Genomic DNA, 22,248 nt, shown 5'->3' on the forward strand with positions numbered 1-22,248 from the left:
GATCAAAAGCATCAAATTTCTATTAATAGATCTGTAAAGACCATTATTGTTTTATAATGCAAAAGCACTGTTTTCTCAAAGCTAAATGACATTGGTGATACATAAATTGTAATATAAAAAATAGGAAGGTACAAACCTATTGTTTGCTATGTTATGAAGACATCCTTCTATAAATTTCATGCGAATCATTTTATCTACTGACCAACAAACTAAATTGCATAGTATCTTTTCAGCTTCAGCTGCTAATCCTTCACTCAACTGTCCCTAAAATATACAGGTTAAAATGTTGAATATGAAAACTGCAAAAATAAATACCAAAATATAGGTCTATGTAACAAAAAGATTACAAGCTAAATACAGTAAAACCTCGTTAAGTCGTCATTTGTCATTTTTCTTCAGGCCCTTCCACCTCTCATAGACAACAATGTTATTAAACCCTTGTTTACTTGTCGCTAATTTCAGTTAACTCGTCACTATGAAAAAATTTGAGAAAGTGGAACAGACTATTTTTATGGCTCCCACTAAAAAAAAGAGCTTGTTAACAGCATTGCCATATACTTAAAAGTCACCATAAAATCCTATATACCCAGACGGAACAGTTTAAGTAACAAAAGTTACGCTGGGGAAGTTCATTTGCAGACTAAGGTTTTTGGAACGTTGTGGACGGCACTTCGGAACAGTTTAAGTAACAAAAGTTACGCTGGGGAAGTTCATTTGCCGACTAAGGTTTTTGGAACATTGTGGACTTTTCAGGCTAGATCTCATATCTGCCTGGGCTCCATTGGAGAAACTGAACAAACCGCGAGACACCCAAGCTCTGTCGCAAGAAGCAACATAAGCACTTCAGCCCCCCCCCCCCAGGGCATCTCCAGCAAAACCAAAATTTATTGATACATCAAAGATGACACATGCTGCAAGGAAATCAAAAATCATGTAAATCGAAGAATCAAATTAATCAAGTCAAAGTGCAATGTGTGTGTGGGCACGGATAATAAATAATCATAGAAAGCATGGGCTCTACTAATTTAGGGCTTGAAATTTAAACAAAATATCTTTGTTAAAAAAAATTAGACATTCTTTCCCAAGTTGAGGTCTTCTGTTTACTTTTCCCTTTTCTGGGCCCCTCCAGCAAGTCAAAAGTGTTCGAGATTACTTTGTAGTTGTATCATGAACTACTGATGAAGAATTAAAATACTAAAATTAAATTTGATGTCTATGTAGAATTTATGTGAAATAGAGAGTTCTGTTATGAAGAAAAGCTACTTATTCAAACAGTTGCTCTGTTAGTCTATAAATTAAAAAGTACTAGTTTAAATCAAAGTGTACAGTACATTTTACCACAGTAATTTAAGTAATAAGAGGCAAAAAAAAAAAAAAAATTGCTATTATTCATTCTTTCGCGATCTATAAATTTTATTAATATTGTTATTTTGATTCATACTGTAATAAATTTCATATTACTTTAAATTTATATGATTTTCACAACATTGCACATTGAAACTGACGGCACTTCGCTTAAGCCGTCATAATTTTTCGATAACTTGAGGTGATGATTTATCGAGGTTTTACTGTACTTATAAAAATCATAGAAACTGATTTTGATACATGTCATCTAATGAGCAAACAAATGAAAATGATCCTATCAAATAAGATAGCACCATTATTGATTAATTCAATGAAAAAAAAACTTACTATCTTATCATCCTGTAATAAATCCCAGATGAGAGTCTGACCAGGTTCACAAACAGTATCCAAGTCAAAATGCCTGAATTCTTCACACATATCTTGGACATTGCCCCGTCGAAAATGATGCAGGTGCTTTCCACTCTGTAGACGTGATGATGGATACATGCATGCAACATTGGTCAGCCTATGTGAACCCAGCTGAGCTTGAGCATGAGCTGCCAATTGTACCAATTCATCTTCACATCCAGATTCCTCACCATCGAAGTCTCCCAAGTTTTTATCAGATTTGTTACTAACTTGAGAACTATTGCAACTGCCATCATCTGGACTTAATATATCCTCTACCATGTCCCTGAAAATATATATATATATATATATAATCAATAAAAAAGAAATAACTATCCATAGGTCAAATTTTTTAATATTGCAATTTTTAATATTGTAATGCAATATGCCAGGAGTTCTCAACCTGTGCTTTGCAGAGTCCTCAGGGCTCCTCATGCACTTTCCAGGGGTTTTGTGTGGCTACTGTAGGCCCATAAAATACGTCAGTAAATTTGACCAATAAATTTTTAAAAAAGGTCTCCCCCCACTAAAATTATATACTAAAAAGGGCTCAGCGAGTCAAACGAGGTTGAGAACCACTGCAATATGCTTTTAAGTTCATAAATGGGAAAGACCTTCAAAGAAACAGAATATTGTATAAGACCTAACGGCTATTCCATAACAACATGTCACTTCATGAATTGAAGATTCATAAAATCAAGCAATGATTGTAATATAACAAATAATGTCAATCAACATGAAGAATATTAAAAATATATAGATGAAAAAAATCAATTTACCCAGATGAAGATATGTGTCTTGCTGCAGGTATATTTGTGAGATACTGCTGACAGTCATACATGTCACTATCGATTCCCTCACTGAAATGAGACAGTGCACCATCCCTCTCCAAAACAGCTTTCACTAATTCTGGCAATATCTGAGGTGACTGTGGCTGACATAACTGGTCTTTATGAATATTCTGCTGGAGTTCACATTTTTTACCCTCGTTTTCTTTCACGACTTCTTTACCACCTTTTGACAGAGGGGAATCGTCCTTCAAAGCAGGATTCTGTGGTATATTGTCTACACTTTCTTCAGACAACACATCAGGTTTACATACATGTAAATGTTTCCTTTTTTTAGAGTTATTGCGATGCCTCTTACAACATGAAGGATGACAACGCTTCTGACGAATTCTGCCACTATTCCATACACAAATTTGTTTCACTTCTTCTTTGCCAGAGTCTTCAGACCGTTCACTCAACCTAGACTTCTCAGAAGAAGGTGGAAGTCCTCTGGCACAATCAACCATGTCGGAATCACTAGGAAAACTTTCATCGGTAACGCTACTAAGCTCACTTTCATCACCACTAGAGCTGTCATCACACTTGTTCCCTATGTAACCATGTTTAGTAACATGTCCTGCACAAACAGACCATTTTTTGTTTTTCTGGTGAGAACAGGGGAGAACTCCAACTTTCAGAGAAGCATGCTTCACAAGATGCTTGTGATTTCTTATTTCACTCGGGCTACTTGGTACACTTTCTGCTGTGTGTTCACTGCCATCCCCACTGCTTCGCTGTTGATCACTAATATGTGAAACATCAATCTATAATAGGATTACAAAGAACTAGCTTTAATGAATGCAACAATGCTAAATTTCATTCTTAATTCACACTTTGGTGTCAGATGCATTCAAGCTTCATTTTAATGTATCTAAAAGGCACAGCAACTATCAAGTACATTTGACTCCTGATTATATGAGCAGCTGAATGCCTCAAAGGCTATGGATAATGTGCATATTGATTTAAAAAGTAATAAATGATAAAAAATTTGACTGCAATTTATTTGCCGTTATAAATACTGCAAGTATTTATAACGGCAAGTATAATATAAGCAGTATTTATAACATAACTCTCAGATCTAGAAATAAATTTTCAAGCTGGCAATTATTTAGGTGATTAATTAATTAATTATCTAGATCTGAGAGTTATGTTTCTTCATTTTAGCATTTCAGTAGCAGATAATGCTAAACATACATTTTATTTAATGTGCAAACCAGGGTTGGCAGGTTTTTGACGGTTTAAACAGCAGTTTAAACTGTCACGTCAAAAATCTCAAATATTGCTTTTCGATATAAAAATTCCCATTGGAAATGCACAAGTTAATTGCATGTAATGTTTAAAGTAACTATGTTATACAAAGAATAAATATTTAAAAAATATGATTCTAAAATAATTTTCTACTCTCAACAGAATTATTTTGGACAATATATATATGCTTTTTTTCTTATAAAATTTGAATAAACCGTAACATGAACAATGAAGGGAAAACTATGGAACTGATTTGACATTCTTTGATTCAAGATGATTCTTGACCTTCCAAAATTTCTTCAACTGCTCATATATGTTTGCATTGATATAAACCATCTGCTGTACTCTTTTTACAACAGATAAGTGTTTAAAAAAGTTTATTACATCATGTATGTAATGTTGATTTCTGTTATTATTAAATTATCTAGATAATCACTGATACTTAAAACGATACTCTTATTGCGCATAACATTGAAATATATCTAGCGATCAAAATACTAAATTGTAGGACTAAAATGTCATTTAACTTGGCAATGCTAGCTATATGTCAAACTTGGTTTATTCTTACTTTTGCACTATGATATGGTACATTTACTAGTATTTATAATGCAACGGTTTTCCAATTGAAGCTGTATTCAAACGTGCAAAACAAATGCTTTGGGTATCAAGTTTTGTCAGCTCTGCTTTGGTTGAAAATACTCTTTAAAGCTCTGTGAATTTATACACCCTGATCTAAGAAATTTTTAGGTGAAAATAAATGAGTTTAATTAGTGCATTAACAGATGCTGCATGAGAATTTTTATATGAACTAAAATTTTGGGCAGATCAGAAAATTTAAAATATCAAAATATATATTTTTCCTCAGTAATCATAATTCTGAATATAAAACCCTTTAATCTAAATAAAAGTAAGTGTTTTGTTATTTAACATACCTATCAAGTTAACAAAAACTATTTGACATCATTGACAGTAAGATTTTGATAATTTTAATAGAGTTAGTTTCTGGGTCAAAAACCTAATCCTGATGCCCTATCATACATATTTTGAATAAGCAGCCCTATTCCAATCAGCAAATTGAACACAGGTAATGAGTAGCTTAGATAAATAAACCATAAAATTATATTTTATATGTTCTAGACTCTTATGTTGAAAAATTCAAAATTGCAAATTATAATTCATATTTTGTTTTAATTATTGTAATAAATTAATGTTTAAAAATAAAACATTGTAATATGCCAAAAAGTAAATTTTTCATCATGTTGTACACCTATTGTTGCACATTGAAATTATTGCACACCTCAAAAAATTATCAAAAGGCATTCATTTAAGTTTTTGACAGTTTTCGATAGTTTTTGATGGTTTAAACCAGTTTTTGACACTTGTCACATCAAAAGCCCAACCCTGGTGCAAACCTACTTCTCTAAAAAAAAATTTGAAACCAAGTTAACTAGCTATAGTACTAACTCAAAAATATATTTTTCAACTGTCTTTTTTACATACAGTACTTCTTTTAGCTTTGTTAGGAAAAAATTTTGTTAATACAGGGTCTCTATAATGCTTATAATAAGTTGCTGTGTTCTGAACTGTCTTTAGATCATCATCAGAAAGCAATGAAACTTTAAGAATATCTGAGTGAAAGGATGGGGAAGAAATAAAAATTCAAAGAAAAAAAATATTTGTGACTTTCACCTTTGTCGTATTCTATTCAAATTATAGAGCACATGATAATGTTTTGCAAAAATGTAACCAAATGGTTCAAGCTTTGTGGCAGAATATCTAAAATGCATTCAAAAGAATAATTTTCATTTCTGTTATTCCACCAAATGCAATGTTGAATTTGCAAAACATGCTTTGCTGGTAAAACTCATTTACAAACATGCTGATTCCAAATCAAAAGCTATATGGAGATCCTTAAAGGAACTTCAAAAATTCTTCCCCCCTATTCATTACAGCATTTGTGAAGTGTCATAGTTCACTGATGGGTAGTTAAGGCTGTAGGCAGATAACAAGCCAGCTTTAGTTATTGACACCCTGTTTATTACAGTTCTTAAGAATCGATAAAAAGAAAAAACTGGAAACTGGGAGTCCACTGTATACAAAAATATATGAAAAGCAAATATAGCAAATATATTTTTAATTTGCTTCATTTGACACATTAATTATAATTGAAAATAAACAAAATTTAAAAAGAACTTTTGTTGACACTGAATTCACAATTTTAATGAAAAAAAATTACTTCAGTACCAGAATTGAGTTTAACTCTTTCACTACCACTGGGACATGTGTCCCCCATACAGGTTATAAAATTGGTAGTGAAAGGATCAAGTTATGACTTTGACATTATTAAAATTGTACAATTTCTGCTGAATTATCACAGTACAGGGTTGACAGCTTTTTGATGGTTTAAACCATAGTTTCCCAAACTTTTTGTTCCATCGCCCCCTTCTTCAGAGAAATTTTTCTCTCATCGCCCCCCAACTCAAGCGAACCCATAGGATATTATGTTATACCCGGCTTCTATTGCCCCCTTGGACCTTTCCATCGCCCAATTTGGGAAACACTGGTTTAAACCATGGTCTAAACTGTCACGTCAATAATTCTCAAAAACATCAAATATTGCTTTTCAATTTGAAAATTTATGTTGAAAATGCACACATTGATTGCATAAAATTTTTAAAAATGACTGTTATTACAAATAATAAATACTTAATATGATTGTAAAATAATTAAAATAACTTTTTGCTCTCTACAGAATTATTTTGGACAATGTACGTGTATTTTTTTTAGAAAGTATACAATTTGAATAGAGCATAACATAAAAGTTGAAGGGAAACTATGAACTATTAGACATTCCACAATGCAAGATGATTCTTGACCTTCCAAATTTTTTCAACTGCTTATATCATCATCTTCAACCATTTTTAATCCACTGCTAGAGATGAAGGTCTCCTCTAAATTTTTCCATTTTACTCTGTCTGATGCTTTTGGCATCCAGTTGACTCCAGCCACTTTTCGGATCTCATCCATCCATCTTGCATGGGGATGCCTTCTCAGGTATTTAACACCACGGGGTACCAATCCAGAATATTTGTGGTCCATCTCTTGTTCTGTCGTCTTTCACAATATGTCTATCCCATTCCCATTTTGAACTCCCGATAACTTGAGGTGACGACTTTTTTGAAGGATAGTGCAAGTCTTTCCTTAAAACGTTCTACCCATCCATTGCTGGCATGAAAATTTTCAACACAGAGTTCACTGAAAATTTCCAATGATTTTTCTTTGAGCAAATTTCCAGAAACTGAAATATTGTTCGCCCTAGCTTGAGTGGGGGGGGGGGGGGGGAGGGCTGCTTTCAAGCAGGCAGGATTCAATATCTTTAAAGTTTGAATCTTGAAATCTCTTGAGCTTTGTAACCCCATTATGTGCTGCCGAAAGAATCAACTTCTTAGATGCCATGATACCATTCAAACTTGTAAAGGGTATTCCCTTCATGTTTATAAATGCACAACTTTTGTCATTCCAGATTTTTCATATTCAACCATTAACGCTGCTTTGCCTTTTTTTCAAAGTAAATGGGGGGGGGGGAGAGGAGGGGGGGGAAATTAAAATATATATAGTAACCACAAAATAATGTAAAAATTAAACATTTGTGGAAGCACAATGCACGTCATAGTCCAGGTAAATATGTATGAAAAGGGTGGGGGAAAGAACATTCTGACTGCAGGATAAAAGCAGATATAGAAAACTATGTTGTGTATGTCTGGTGAACACTAAAAGTAAACTTCATGATTTTTTTTTTTTCTGTAGTGAACACCAGAGTTACAGATGCTCGACAATCGTCTAGTCAAGATTTGTTTCAAATGTCAAAAAGCAGCCAAAAATATTGAATTCACCCAATAAACTAAAGAATTTTTCCTTTAAAAAAACAAAACAAAAAAGTGAATTTCTGCCATGGACACTGCTTTTTCGGCAAAAGCTGTGCAAAAAACCGCAACTCCCCACAAAAAAAAAAATCTCAGCTGAACCATTCCCAAATAAGAAATAGCCCAATGTTGACAGAAGGACGCTGTTAACACTATAATAAAAAGTATGGACAGGGGAATGGAGATGGCTTCAGTGGTGTCTGCTTGAGAAATGCTAGGTATATCTTTGACACAGTAAGAGTGAACGACAAACTTACACTGTATATTGTACAAAGAGTTTCTGATTTTAATGGTAATTTTCGAAAGGGTGCTTTCACAAAAGTGACTCATTAAGCGGAGTGGGGTGATGCATAATCAGGAGTTTAATAATATTAGACTCTATAGAGGACAATTGGGATTTCCAAAAAGTGACCCGGTAAGCAGAGTGATGTTTGAAGCGTGACTCCCTTTTGACCAAAAATATTCTTGACCCCCACATAGGCTGACCATATGTCCCAGTTTTCTGGGACATTCCGATTTTTTGCCAGTAAATGAGTAAATATACTGTCCTGAAAGCCCTTTTCACGTGTTTCGATTTTAATTACGCGATATTGACTTGAAAAAGATATTCACCTTTTTCAAATATCATATAAATATTTTCTTTGTTTTTTGTTGTACTTAGTGTTCTTTATCCAAGATGAAAGTGTAGCGAGGCGTATGGTCCTTGATTTTTGTATACAGGGTGATAAAGAAAGAATCACCCGATTTCAAAATGATTCTACACTTGGTTGGAATCGACCATTAAAAAAATTGTTCATAAAACGTAGACACATTTTCCCCTTATATTCATATATTCTGACTCACATATAACATATTACTGTTTTTAATTTTTAAGAAATATATAATGTTGAAACCTGGCGATTCTCTCACGTACATTTTTTTGCAAGGACATTGCACATTTGTGATTCTGGCATAATGGAGCCGATATATTGATTACTGTACAAGTCGAATTTGAAAAATATTTTGAAGAATCTCTCGTGTGTGAGCCCCTCCACCATGGGGTGGTGACTTCTGTTTAGCGCACCACTGATCCAGATAATCAGTGATACTTGAAATAATACCTTTATTGTGCGTAACGTGAGAATGCATCTAGCAATAAAAATACTAAATTATAGTACTAAAATGCCCTTTAATTTGGCAGTGTTCTGATTGCATATGCTGCTCAAGAAACTCCTAATTTATTCTAAGCACAATAGTAAGAATAACCATATCATAGTTTGACTACGATATGATATATTTACTAACATTCATAATGCAATGGTTTTCTAATTAAAGCTTTATCTAAGCATGCAAAACAATGCTTTGGATATCAAGCGCTGCCAGCTTTGCTTTCATTGAATATACTCTTTAAAACTCTGGATTTATACAACCTATGTCAATAAAATTTTTAGGTGAGAATAAATGAGTTTAATTGATGTTGCAACAGATGTTGCTCGAGAATTTGTAATGTGGAATAAAATTTTGGGTAGATCAGAAAATTTAAAACATGAAAATATATATTTTTTATGACATGAATGTCGCTCTCCACTTGTTAATACAAGATATACAGAAGACTGGATGTTGTGAAGATATTTATTATTTGAGATGTTAATTTTTTTAAGGAAGGAAAAAAACTCATCTCTGCCTCTACCGGGAGTCGAACCCGGGTCCCTCGATTGCCGGACGAGTGCTCTGACCACTAAGCTACAGAGGAGATAGAGATTTTCCTTTGCTAGAGCGTATATATGCAGAACGGAACCGTGCAATGGACGGTGAAACCGATCAGCTAATAGCTCATGGACGACGAGCCACCGGATGGCTATATATATGACATGAATGTTAATCTTGTATTAACAAGTGGAGAACGACAGTTTTCAAAAACTAGTTGGAATCAGTCAGGTTGGTAAGTCAATGGGAAGAATTTAGTACAATGCTATCTTCTGTTCTGCACAGCGTTATTCCCTTTGTTCGAAAAAAGAGTGTTTGTACAACGCGACCCCTATGGTTCGCGGATAGCATGCGTAATCTTTATCTTGAAAAGAAAAGAGAATTAGAGAGTATAAAGTGGTTGGGGTGATATCATTGTTTACTGATAAAAGAAAAGCATTGAAGAAAGCGATAAGGGATAGTAAAAAGGAAGTTGAGTCTAGGTTGGCAGACAACATTGACTTTGACCCAAAACCATTTTTTAGATACGCCAATAATAGATGTAAGGGAACAGTTGGCCCCCTCTTGATAAGAGTCCACAATAGAGAGCAATGTATGTGTGGAATCCGTCAGGGTGGTAAGTCAATGGGAAGAATTTAGTACAATGCTATCTTCTGTTCTGCACAACATTATTCCCTTTGTTTTAAAAAAGCACGTCTGTACATCGCGATGCTTTCAATGACTTTTCCGCGTCATTTTTAATAGAGAATACGATATTCAATGCACGAGTGTTGCATAGAGTAATAAAATCCTCAATGATATTCAAGTGGAAGATGTGGAGGTCCTAAATCTTCTGTAAAATGTATGTGCGATCAAAGCACCAGGACCAGATGATATCTATCCTAGGGCTAAAGAATGTGCTAATGACTTGTTGGGGCCAGTCGAGCAGATTTGCAGGAGTAGTATTGCTGAGTATCGTCCCAGGGGATTGGAAACTTGTCAATGTTGTTCCGATATTTAAAAAGGGTAGTAGAGAGTCTCTGTCCAATTATCATCCAGCGAGTTTGACAAGCTCCCTCTTTAAAATTTTGGAAATTATAATAAAAAAGCAATTGTGAAGTGGCTAGACGAGAATAGTGTATTGTCAGATAATCAGCATGAGTTCAGGAAGGGGAAGACATGCGTAACAAACCTCCTTTGCTTCTATGATCATGTGACTAAGGCTTTGGGTAAGGGCAAAAATGTAGATGTTGTTTCTCTTGATTTCCAGAAGGCATTTGATCAGGTCAAACATGGTAAACTCTTGAAGCGTTTACACGAGATTGGGATTGGGGACAACTTGCTGAATTTGATAGAATTGTGATTGAGAGCTAGATCATAACGGTTATGGTGAATGGAGAATTCTCTGATTGGACAGGCATCACTAGTGAAGTTCCTCAAGAAGTGCCCTGGGCCCCATACCTTTTTCACTTTTTATCGATAAACTTCATCAGGGTATCGATGGGATTGTTAGCAAATTTGCAGATTATGTGAAGCTAATGGGGGTAGTTGAGAATCAAATCGACAGGGAGTTGCTCCAGACCCACTTGAACAGGATTGAAACATGGGCAAATGAATAGAGCATGAAGTTTAGCATTAACAAGTGCAGGGTCTCTCATTTTGGTTCGAACAACCCACGTTTCTCTTATGAGTTGAATGGTGTCACTATCCTGGATGCAACTTGGGTGACTGATTTGGGAATTCTCATTGACAAGCGGCTTAGGTTTTCTGAACATTGTTCAGCGGTGGTCAAAAAATCGAATAGAGTGCTCGGTTTAATTTTCAAAAATGTCTCTGAGTTCTCCAAAAGTCATTCTTTAGCTTTTCCGAGACTTGGTTCTTCCTGGACTGGTGTATGCTGTAAGGTTCAAAGACCATGCCTACAGAGGGACATAGACTTGGCTGAAGGGATACAGAGAAGAGCTATGAGTATCCTTATTGGCACACAGGACTTGAGTTATGAGGAGAGACTTAATTTTTAAATATGTTTACATTGGATGAACGAAGGTGCTGGGGGAGATATAATCTGAGGGGGGAATTTTTTCAGCAAGATCCAACCCACACGGGTAAAGGGCTTACATCCCAGAAGGGACAGAGCCTAGATCTTGACAGGTTTGATGGGGAGATATGATCGAAGTGTTCATAATTTTCAATGGGATGGATAGGAAGGACCATGAATTATTAGCACACCATCAATCGACTGCTTTTACATGGGGACACCAGTATCCATTGGTAAGGGAAAATTCTAGGTTATGGTGTCACAGGGAATTTTTCTCTAATGAAATGGAATAGATTACCCCTGGGGTAGTAAATTCTAACACAACTGACATGTTTAAAAAGAAATACGATAAACATGTTGGGGTATATTGATAAGCTATCCATACTTAGAATAAGACAACCATAAATGCATTTTATGGGCATTGTATAATATTTTATCATGTATATACATATTGTTTATAATTTTTTTGATTGCATTTTTAATTGGGTGCTGTATTTTAGAAATACATAACATCCATACTTGTTATGGGCATCTTTTTCTCAACCAGCTCGTTGGGCATTTTGCCTGTTTTGGCCTTGTATTTGTACAAAATATTATACAAAAACATTCATTTAGGTTTTTGACTGTTTTTGACATAAAAAAACAAAACTTTGTCACAGTATATCTTCAAAAACTTCTATGTTCATGTTTTTGTTTTGCGAATTCGTTGAATGAGAATCATTTGCAAAACAAAAATGTAGAATACAGAAGGTTCTAAGGATTTTTTTAAAATAAAATTACAAAAAATATCAAAAACATAAATAAAAACATGAACAATATAACTTTATATTGATCAAAAGAAAACCTACAGAATGAACATGCAGGTCACTAGGCTCATCTTCACTGTTGCTTGCATCCACACTTACGCTCCTTTCACTACTACTTCCTTCTTGTTTTCTAGATAATCCTGCATAAAAACAGATTCAACATATTTTAAGCACTGGAAAAAAATTTTAAAGTGCACGATTTATTTTATGATTATAAGAAAAATAGCGTAAACTGCATGATTATGATTTCTAAAGTCACAGTGAAAAATTGTAATTTTTAAAAATTTCCTTTATTTCAACTGAATTCAATAGGCCTGTATTCTGACATTTTTACCTTAAAAACTATTCTTATTAAAGAAGGGAATTTTTCTAGCTTTTTTCCTCCATTAAATTTGAAATTAATTAAATACAAATTCAGTCCAAAAAGGCCAATACATCACATCACAGATATGACTGCAAAATTAAGATATTCACAAAAAAAAAAAATAAGTGAAACAAATTATGTATTTGAATGTAAACTGTTAGGTTCGGATTTGAAAATCAACAAATTGTACCTGGGATCTGGTATAGATAGATCAAATTTTTCTTGATAGGATAGTGATAATCAAATATATAAGGTGTCTGGATCAAATGTCTCTATTTTTAATCAGTTCTTACACTTTATAAGAAGTTGGAAGAGATGAAAAAAGTATATATATTGAAAATAACACTCAAGTTTTTGTAAAAAAATCAGCGCACTTCCACATGTGCTGTTTTTGTTGCCCAGATGAAAAATTTCCCAATGACCATATCATATGAAAGCACGTACCACACATTGATATTCAAAAATGGTTTCTTTGCACTTAAAAAATTTTATAGGGATTTTTTTAGCCCTAAATTCTGCAATTGTGCTTATTGGGCATATGGAATGTTGATTTATCTGAAAAAAATTATCCTGGAGTGGAGAGTGTGTTCACCACTCATTAGAGCTAACATCTCTACAGAACAATTTGCAAATTCTCTTCTTGTGACACCATTTTCCCTCTTTGTTTGCTTTCAACAATAGCAGCATACGTAATGACACTTTCAGAAAATTTATTGTCAAACAAGTTGGGCAGCTAGATTTTTCTAATACTGTTACCCTACATAAACATTACTGATTTTTAATTACTGTTTGAAATTAGTGACATTTGATCTGGACACCCTGTATAATTTAAAAACCCACAGAAAAGCTTTCCAATGATTTGGAAAAACTAATTGTCATTACTCTTTAATGAGATGATAAACACTATTATCAGAACAGAGTCTTCAGTCAGAATTGTAAATATTTATGTTATACTTTTTGACATGATTACATAACATTTGTGTATTGCAAAATTTTTCAACAAAAAAAATTTTGCTTAATTTGAAAAAATATGCACCAACTTTCAGAAAAATAAATAAATATAAATACAGTAAAACTTCAATTAACCGTCACTCGTTTAGCCGTCAGTTTCTGTTATCCAGCGTGTCTAAAAAAAATAAAAAATAAGGAAAATGTAGCCCCAGGTTTTAAGATCCATAAAGATTGGATGACTGCTATGGTCTGTGCAAATGCCACTGGCAGTCATAGATTACACCTGCTTGTAATTGGTAAATCCAAAAAACCCTGTGCTTTCGAAAATTTAAATATGAACGCATTGCCTGTGAACTATTATGCCCAAAAAAAGTACTTGGGTGGACCAAACAATTTTTTCAGAATGATTTTACAGTGTTTTCATGCCTCAAAATAGAGCTCATATGGCGAAAAGCAGTTGCCTCAGGAAGTACTGCTGTTAATGGACAATGACCCGACACACTTTTCTTGTGAACTCAAAGTGATGATGGCAAAATAACATGTCTCTTTCTCTCAGCAAATACAACTCTACTTATCCAGTCTATGGACCAGGGCATAATTGAAAATATTAAAAAAATCGACGTTACAGAAAAGCTTTTATTGAAGGCTTGCTTTCATCTGATGATGTCATGGCTGTCAAAGAATTTTGGAAGAGATACAACATGCAGGAAACTATTTTCAATATTGCAACTATTGGGCTGACCTTACATTGAAGTTTATATTGATCATTTGTGTGTGAAAGTAAATACAGTATATATATATATTATACACTTTGAAAGGATTTTGTTTCAATTATCGTCTCAAGCTCACAGTGGAATCACATTACTGTACATATGTTTAAGAGATTTCTGTTATCTGTCGCCGCCCCGGTCCTGATGGTGGCGGTTAATCGAAGTTTCACTGTATAGTCGAAACTGATGGAGGAAAAAAGTATACCTTTATTAAAACCAGTGATAGGTAATGCTTTCTTTACAAGTACTGAGAATGGACTATGAGATGAACGATGATCATTCATTTCTGAAACAGCTGCAATGTTCATTCGACTGTTTCCATTTGACCAGATGAATTTGATGAGTGCAGAAGCTAACAATAATGTCTGGAAAGAAATATTCAATTTTCTCACTGTCACAGAATAATATTGAATTTGACAAACATATTTAAACAAAAAAACAATATTGAAAATGCTATTTTGCAAAGTAGCACAAATAATAAGTAGAATAAAATTAGTAAAAAAAATAAAGTTACTTGTTCTGTTTGTTCCTTGCATTCCATACTACATAGTAGTTTGTACAAGTGAAGCACAGGTGATACTTCAAGATTCTTTATGAGTGGAGGTAGAAGATCTAAAACTTGACGACTGCAGTGTTTAAGCTGAGCTGCTGACCAAACGGCATCAATGTGTTCACTCGTAATTCTGCCTTCCATTGCAAGAAAATTTAGTATGATATGGCTCTGCTTTATGAGCTAAAAAATGAATGAAAATATAAGCATGAACTGGATATTTATTGTAAAGACAAAAATTAAATTCGGCAGTAATGGGTGCAAGCGCCCCCCATCCATTTTTTGGAGCAGCAAACTTTCATTTTTAGAGCAGAAATTTCGAAAATGGAGCAGAACTAAAAACTAACTATATCTGCAATATAAGGAGTAATTTTCCTGTGAAATGCCAAAAGTTTTGCCAAAAATGGTTGTGTGGAACAAATAATTCTAAATAAATTTCTCCCCAAATTGACGTCCATTTAAATTTTTCTGAAGAATCTTATCTGTCACTACTAAAACATGCATTACTGAAATGAAACTACTTCCTTTGACTACTGTTAAGAGCATGCCCCCCCCCCCCACCAATGCAGGGGCGGACTGTGCGACCATATTGAGCGCCACTCTAGAAGGGGTGCCAAATGGAGTTGAAAGGGTGAAAAAAGCTTTGTCAACCAAAAAAAATGTGGTCAGTAGCGCCAAAAATATGTTCTGCATGGGTAGAGATTTGTTTTCTGCCAAATGCGGATTTTCTCGATGTGTCAACCGATAATTGTCACGATTGGCAACCGCCGACGATAACCACACAATTACATAGTGGCTAGATGACAAAACTATTGATATTTTAAATGGAGAAAAATTTCATGATCTCTGAAAAATTTTGGTAATTTAAATGACTAGTAAATCAATCCCCTTTTTGACTCTTCGCAAAGGCGCAGGTGCAATCTTGCGGAAAATAAAGCGAATTTATGCCATAGATACGCTGTCTTTGAATGCAGGTTAGTAGCTGCAAAATTACCGTTATTTCATGGCATATAACCCGCAGGAGAAAAAACGCTCTCCGAAAACAAAAAATTTTGCATATACATTGATTGCCCACGGGTTATACCAATAACAGTACAAGATTTTGTACTTCAAGGTAGTAGAACTACTTTCCAAGGTCACAAGATACTACAATTGTGGTAGATGGTGGGAAGTGAAAAAAATGGAAGTTCCCACCTCCATCTTTTTCCTTGTCTTGGAATGAACGCGTCCCGCAAACAAAATTTTCACTTTTTTTTCCCTTAATTCCGGGTATTTGATGCACTACGGTGCATTAGCGGTACCTCCATGAACCACAAACACGAATTGGCGCAAATGTGCCAGAATTCAGCGCCTTGGCGCACCATGTAGCAAGAGAACCGTTTCTGCGCTGTTTGGCGCAGCTCTTGCACCCCTGCAGTAAGGATTTTTTTTAATGGAAACCAGACGTGCCAACTTTTGGAATCCAGAAATCTGGAGATTCTCCCGAGGGGGTAACCCCCGGCACTCATTGGCTCAATAAAAAAAAAACCACAAATTTTTCGATTTTTAAAAAAAAATCAATTAAGAAAAAGTTCCATTCCTTCCCCCCCGCCCCCTCCCCAAGGCAGGTTCTGCATTGCCCAATCACATCTACATATTGTTCATGAAACATAAGTGTTTCCTTTTGTGGATGCTATCAGTGATCGATAATCTTGTGTATATAAACTCTTAAAAGCTTTATACAGCTTAAAGTTTTGTATTTTCTTTCTGAAGACATATTTAATCAGAGGAAACAATTTAAAAAACTTCAAAATACAAAGCTGCTGACGAAAAATCTTATTGTGTTTACGGCATGGCTGTTAATGGAGTACAATAACGATTATACAGGAATTTCGACAACCAAGGTCATGCTCCTGATAAATGATTGCCCATAAGTGCTACGTAAACAAAGTCACGTCTTTGCCAGTCGCTTAAATGTGGTCACCAATACTTTTTTACGGCTGCTCGATGGAAATGACCACGGCTGTCCTCTATGGGTGTTTTCCCTAATGACGACTGCAGTCATTGACATTAAGACAACGTGAAAGCTTGCGTAAAATCTAATTTTCTGCCAAAATCCGGAGAGCAGGAGAAAGGATGAAAAATTTGAAGTCTCCCGCCTAAATCCGGAGAGTTGACAGGTCTGGGAAACAGGTCTGGGAGTATTTGTTCATACACGAGGGTTTTCAAACTGGGAAGCACAAGAATAAAATGCTTAAAAAATTAAGGAAATATTAAATTAAAAATATTTTCATTCAGAAACAAAACACTAAATTTCACCACAGAATTTTCCTGGATTACAAATTCAAATATAAACTAGAATTAATATTAAAGTATTATATAAGGAGTTTCTGAAATCTGCCACATTTTTGATAAACTAGCATAGAAATGAAAAGTGGGAAGGATTTCAAAATATGTTAACACATTGTTGGCCGTTTCTTTTAAGGAAAAGATCATTCATCACACAGCTATATATGAAAATAAAAAGACGAGTTAATTTGTGATGATGAACAATGTGTTAAGGACACAAGGATTGAGTGAAATGAAAAATTTCTCAAGAAATAAAATTATACACAAAGCAACTTAATCAGTTGACTTATAATTTCTAAAACTGAACAAGAATGAAATTATCTCCCAAGATATGCTAAGATAAAAAATTTGTTCACCTCAACATGTAAATTAGGTCCAAATATGCATTCAATAATTTTATTTTCTATTAACCAATTCGCAAGTGCATTTCCAACACTTTCAGCTTCAACTAGACTCTCACTATGACATAGTCCATTGTACATATTGATGTGATTCTATTGGAGGAAAAAAAATCAATAAATATAAATATATTTTTGAGATGTTTTTAAATATGGATACACTTGAAAGCTGCTCTGCGGCAACTTCTAATATTTTTAGAAATCTCTTGAGATATGAAAATACATTACTTTTCAAACAACATGCAAAACATTTGTATCAAAATAAAAATATTACATTGATTTGAGAAATCCCAGCAAGTCGCATTGTCAAAGTAGAGCTGCTAAAATACTTGAACGCTAGGTCAAGGCCTTCTTTATCAAATGTTGCATGTCCATCAAGAGGATCTTTGACTGCGGTCCACATATATTCAAACATGTTCCGATTTCCTACAGCTCTGAGGTGGCAATCTTTGAACTGGCATAAATATCTGTGAATGGAAAATATCAAAGTTAGACAAAAAAAAAAAAGGAAATTGATATATTTTTGTTTTATTCCTTATTTTCTTTGAGTAAATATGTTTATTACTTCAATTTTTTCTTTTAAACCTTCAGATCAACAAAAGATGGCCCAGCTAGATGGTATGGGAAAGTTTGGAGGCTCTTATTAAGGGCTGGGAAGAAACCTAAAGCTTCCACTAGAGATGGTAACAGAGAAGATAAGACTACATGCTCTCAAGTAGTCAACATGTAGACAAGTCCGCCTCACAGATCTTATAGCAGAACAAAGAGGGTTTTTATGAAAATCTTAAGGTGTTTAAAATTTGAAAAATTATGGCCTTTCCACATTTATAACTGTAGAAAAATATTCCTCAATGATTTTCTGAGATAGGATACATACATGCAATTCTCAAACTCAGCTAGTTTATTCATTACGTTAGAGCTATTTTGCAAAGCACTAAATCTAAATTGTTTTTTCGAATGAAAAATTGACTAATTCACGTTACCATGAGTAAAGCCATAGTGAAGGGGACTTGAGTAGGGAGGGTCTTGGGTCCCTTCCCGTCAGAGGTGGGTCTTGCTTTCAAGATCTAACACAGTATTATAGCTCTGCTTGGGATTGAACATCACCTTTACATTGATTTGATATATTGCCCTCTTCTCCCCCCCCCCCATGCTAGAAGCATGAATGTGCAATGTCCTTGGAAAAAAAGAACATAGGAAATAACATATTTGAATGTTCATTCTACCCCATTTTGTAACCTGTGTTTCAATAGGGGATACACATTTGCATTTCAGGCAAAACGTCGATAGAAAAATAAGGTATCCAAACAAGCTAATAAAAAATTAAAATTTCCACATTCATGCTTTTAGTATGGGGTGGAGGGGGACGCAAGAGATCAATGTAACCTAAAATTTAATGTTTCGTAAAAGAGCAGATATTGTACATTAACATGCCAATCCCCCCCCCCTAAATGCTCCGGGATAATACAAAAATATTTTATTCATATACTTACCTTATAATACAAGATCGTAATGGAACCAATTGCTCTAATAATGACCCAATATTCATCCAAAGTTTAAGCTGAAATAAAAAAATTTAACAAAATCATAGAAAATGAATAGTAATCAAATACACCTAATGGCAGAAAAATTGAACTTCAAGTGTCATGTTTCTCTTTTCCTCATTAAAATGAAATACATTTTCTTAAAACTGTTTTTTTTTTCTCATAAATCTTTGCTATTTCCAACCATATGGGTATGCCCCTCCCCGAAAAGCATGGGGCTGACAAGGCTGACTCAGGGGCTTCATTTTTTTGTTTTATCACTATAAATTCAATATAGAGGGGAGGCCCAGCAAAGATACCTGTGGCACAAAGGGTCTGTGGCAGGATGTGAGGGCCACGACTATGGTATAATGCACATAAACCTTGAATGGCATTGTGAAAATATTGTAACTAGTGTCATGGTTGCTCCAGCAAGTACTAATGCATTTAAAATATCAACAGAAAGAGTTTTCATTTAAAAAAAACAATGCGTGTTTTTTATATGAACTCATTCATCTATCAGTTACTAAATAATTTTTTGAATTTCTTTAATTATTTTCACAAAATTATCTTTTACTAAGACACACATTCAAAAGAAATGGAGGGATACATGACTTTTGAAATTTTTTTAAACATAATTTTCATTATTAAAAAATGAACAGACATGATTAAAATATTACAAACATTAAAAATTTACAAATTCAAATACTCTATATATAAAAAAATGGATTTTCTGTGTGTATGTTCTCTATAGGGATCTATCATTTTTGACCGATTGTTCGCCAAATTTTATACATAACAAACAGGCCCAACTTGGATGACAGGTTAAAATATTAATACGATAATTAAAATATTAATAATCATAACACCATTTTCTAGATTTATCATCATAACTTCTGTGTATTCAAGCTAGTCAATTTTTTTTTTTCTGGCGTTACATGTAGAAAGACCAAACATTAATATTAACCACTTTTTTCTATCCCTTATGTAGCTCAAATATGGATTTTTTAAAAATTATATTTTGGACTATAGTTGTGTTATGAAGTCCCAACTATACATCAAATATTTCGTGTTATAAATTGCTTACGAACCATAGTTGAGAGAATGCACTACAACTATATCATACAATGTTCAATAGTTTTTAATAAAAAAAGACAGATTTGCAGAAAACAGAGACAAATTACATATTTATTTATTTATTATGCAACCACTTGTTCTTACAAAAAAAAAAAAAAACAATTTGAATCTAAACAAAATCAATATATATATTCATTAAATCATTAAAACAAAAATGTACAATTTTGTGTTAACATTACCAAGATTTACATTTTTTTTTTACTCAATCCCATGTCTTCAAGCTAGGGCACACAAAAGAGTTCCCTTTGTAGCGACCTCAAGTTGCACTTTTACCCACGGCAGCAAAATGACGACATCATGCTTCACATTTTTCCCTCAAAAAAGGATTTTTACCTAGCAACGCAAGTTGCTAATTATTTATTATTTATTTAAATTATTATTATTTATTTCAAAATAGAATGTTCTTCAGAGTAGATGTAACCATGTGTATGAGATGCAGGGTTCAAGCTACGGTCACATTTTTCACAAAATGCGAAAGAAAATCTTAGAATGCAAAAGAAGTGGTAGCCACTTTCGCAAAAATACGTACAGGAAATACGGAACGAGTAGACATCCAACCATCAATCATTACATTAGTATTGTAGCATTTTTCTAAAGCTCTTCTCCCAATTTTCGCTTTTTTGTGAAAGGAATTTTTTATCTAGCTTAAGCCTGATGAGATGTGGTCCTAAATTTCTGTGTCCACACCTAATAAATTATGTTGTTTAGTTATTTATTAAAACCTTCAGATTGTCCTTGTCTTTTACAATGGTGCTCAATACTTTGTAAGCCTGTAATCGTTTTATCTGTTCCAATTATCAAGCTTATATTACTGGAGGGAGCACCCAGTCGCCGTGACGGCAGCAACATCAAATGCAAGAAAATCACGTGACTCAGTGAAAACAAAGTTTGTGCCTGACAATGCCCATAGAAATGTACAGTTCGCTCTCTAAATATTGGGTTTTAAAGATTAAAAAAAAAAAAGATAGAGAACTCATCAAAAGATGAAAAAAGATTAAATTATTTATTTCATTAATACTGGAATCATTTCTTTTGTTAATGCTGGAATAATTTCTTTTGTTAATGCTGGAATAATTTCTGCATTAATGCTGAAAAATTTCTTTCATCACTTCTTGAATTCTTTTATTACTTCTGGAATAATTGCTTTAATCAATTGTGGATTTATTTATTTCATCAATTGTGGATTTATTTATTTCATCAATTGTGGATTTATTTATTTCATCAATTCTGGATTTATTTATTTCATTAATGATGAAATTTCTTTCATTGATTCTGAAATCATATCTGATTAATTCTGGAATTTTTCTTTCATTAATTTTGGAATTCTCTTTTCCTTAATTCTGGAATTATCTCTAATTAGTTCTATGATTTTTCTTTCATTAATTTTGGAATTATCACTTTCATTAATTTTGGAATTATCACTTTCATTAATTTTGGAATTATCACTTTCATCATTCTGGAATTATCTTTCATTAATTTTATTACCTCTTTCATTAATGCTGAAATTATCTTTCATTAATTTTGGAATTATCATTTATTGTTTTAAATTCCTGTGGATGCCATAAGAAAATAACGGGGGATAGTGTGTGTTTTCACCGAGTCACGTGATCTTCTGACGAAAAATGTTGGAGGACACCGTTCTCAGCACTTGCCAAGGCAGAGACCGCTGACATCATACTCTCTCCAGTAATATAAGTTTCATGGTTCCAATGGACAATCTCCTCAATGTCGTTCGCGTCGCTATAAAGCCACTTCCATTTTGGGAAAATACTGCAAACTTGTGGTTCATCCGACTAGAAGCGCAATTCTCAATCGCAGCGATAACTGCCGATGACACAAAGTTCAACCATACTATAGCTGGTAAAATATCCCAAGATTTGGTTCTAGAACCTCCCCAGCAGAACAAATACAAGGCGCTTAAGACACAATTAATTAAGGTTTATGCAAAGAACGAATTATCCAAAATCC

The 22,248-nt window shown here is 33.9% G+C and overlaps 1 protein-coding gene across 1 annotated transcript in view; it reads right to left on the reverse strand.

The window, feature by feature from the left end:
• Window positions 1–22,248, reverse strand: part of puf (ubiquitinyl hydrolase 1 puf) — a 101,119-nt gene that overhangs the window by 68,751 nt on the left and 10,120 nt on the right. The window contains exons 5-13 of the mRNA XM_089246064.1: window positions 19,114–19,181; window positions 17,895–18,087; window positions 17,579–17,716; window positions 14,859–15,077; window positions 14,550–14,709; window positions 12,302–12,399; window positions 2,532–3,343; window positions 1,693–2,038; window positions 137–264 (exon numbers count right to left, since the gene is read on the reverse strand). Of these exons, the coding sequence (XP_089102190.1) occupies window positions 137–264; window positions 1,693–2,038; window positions 2,532–3,343; window positions 12,302–12,399; window positions 14,550–14,709; window positions 14,859–15,077; window positions 17,579–17,716; window positions 17,895–18,087; window positions 19,114–19,181 (2,162 nt within the window). The remainder of the gene's footprint in view (window positions 1–136; window positions 265–1,692; window positions 2,039–2,531; window positions 3,344–12,301; window positions 12,400–14,549; window positions 14,710–14,858; window positions 15,078–17,578; window positions 17,717–17,894; window positions 18,088–19,113; window positions 19,182–22,248) is intronic.

The sequence above is a fragment of the Pholcus phalangioides genome, unplaced genomic scaffold (genome assembly GCF_987345545.1).
Source record: "Pholcus phalangioides strain wild (caught in Gottingen) unplaced genomic scaffold, Ppha-v1.0 ptg000003l_1, whole genome shotgun sequence".
Classification (NCBI taxonomy): Eukaryota; Metazoa; Arthropoda; class Arachnida; order Araneae; family Pholcidae; genus Pholcus; species Pholcus phalangioides.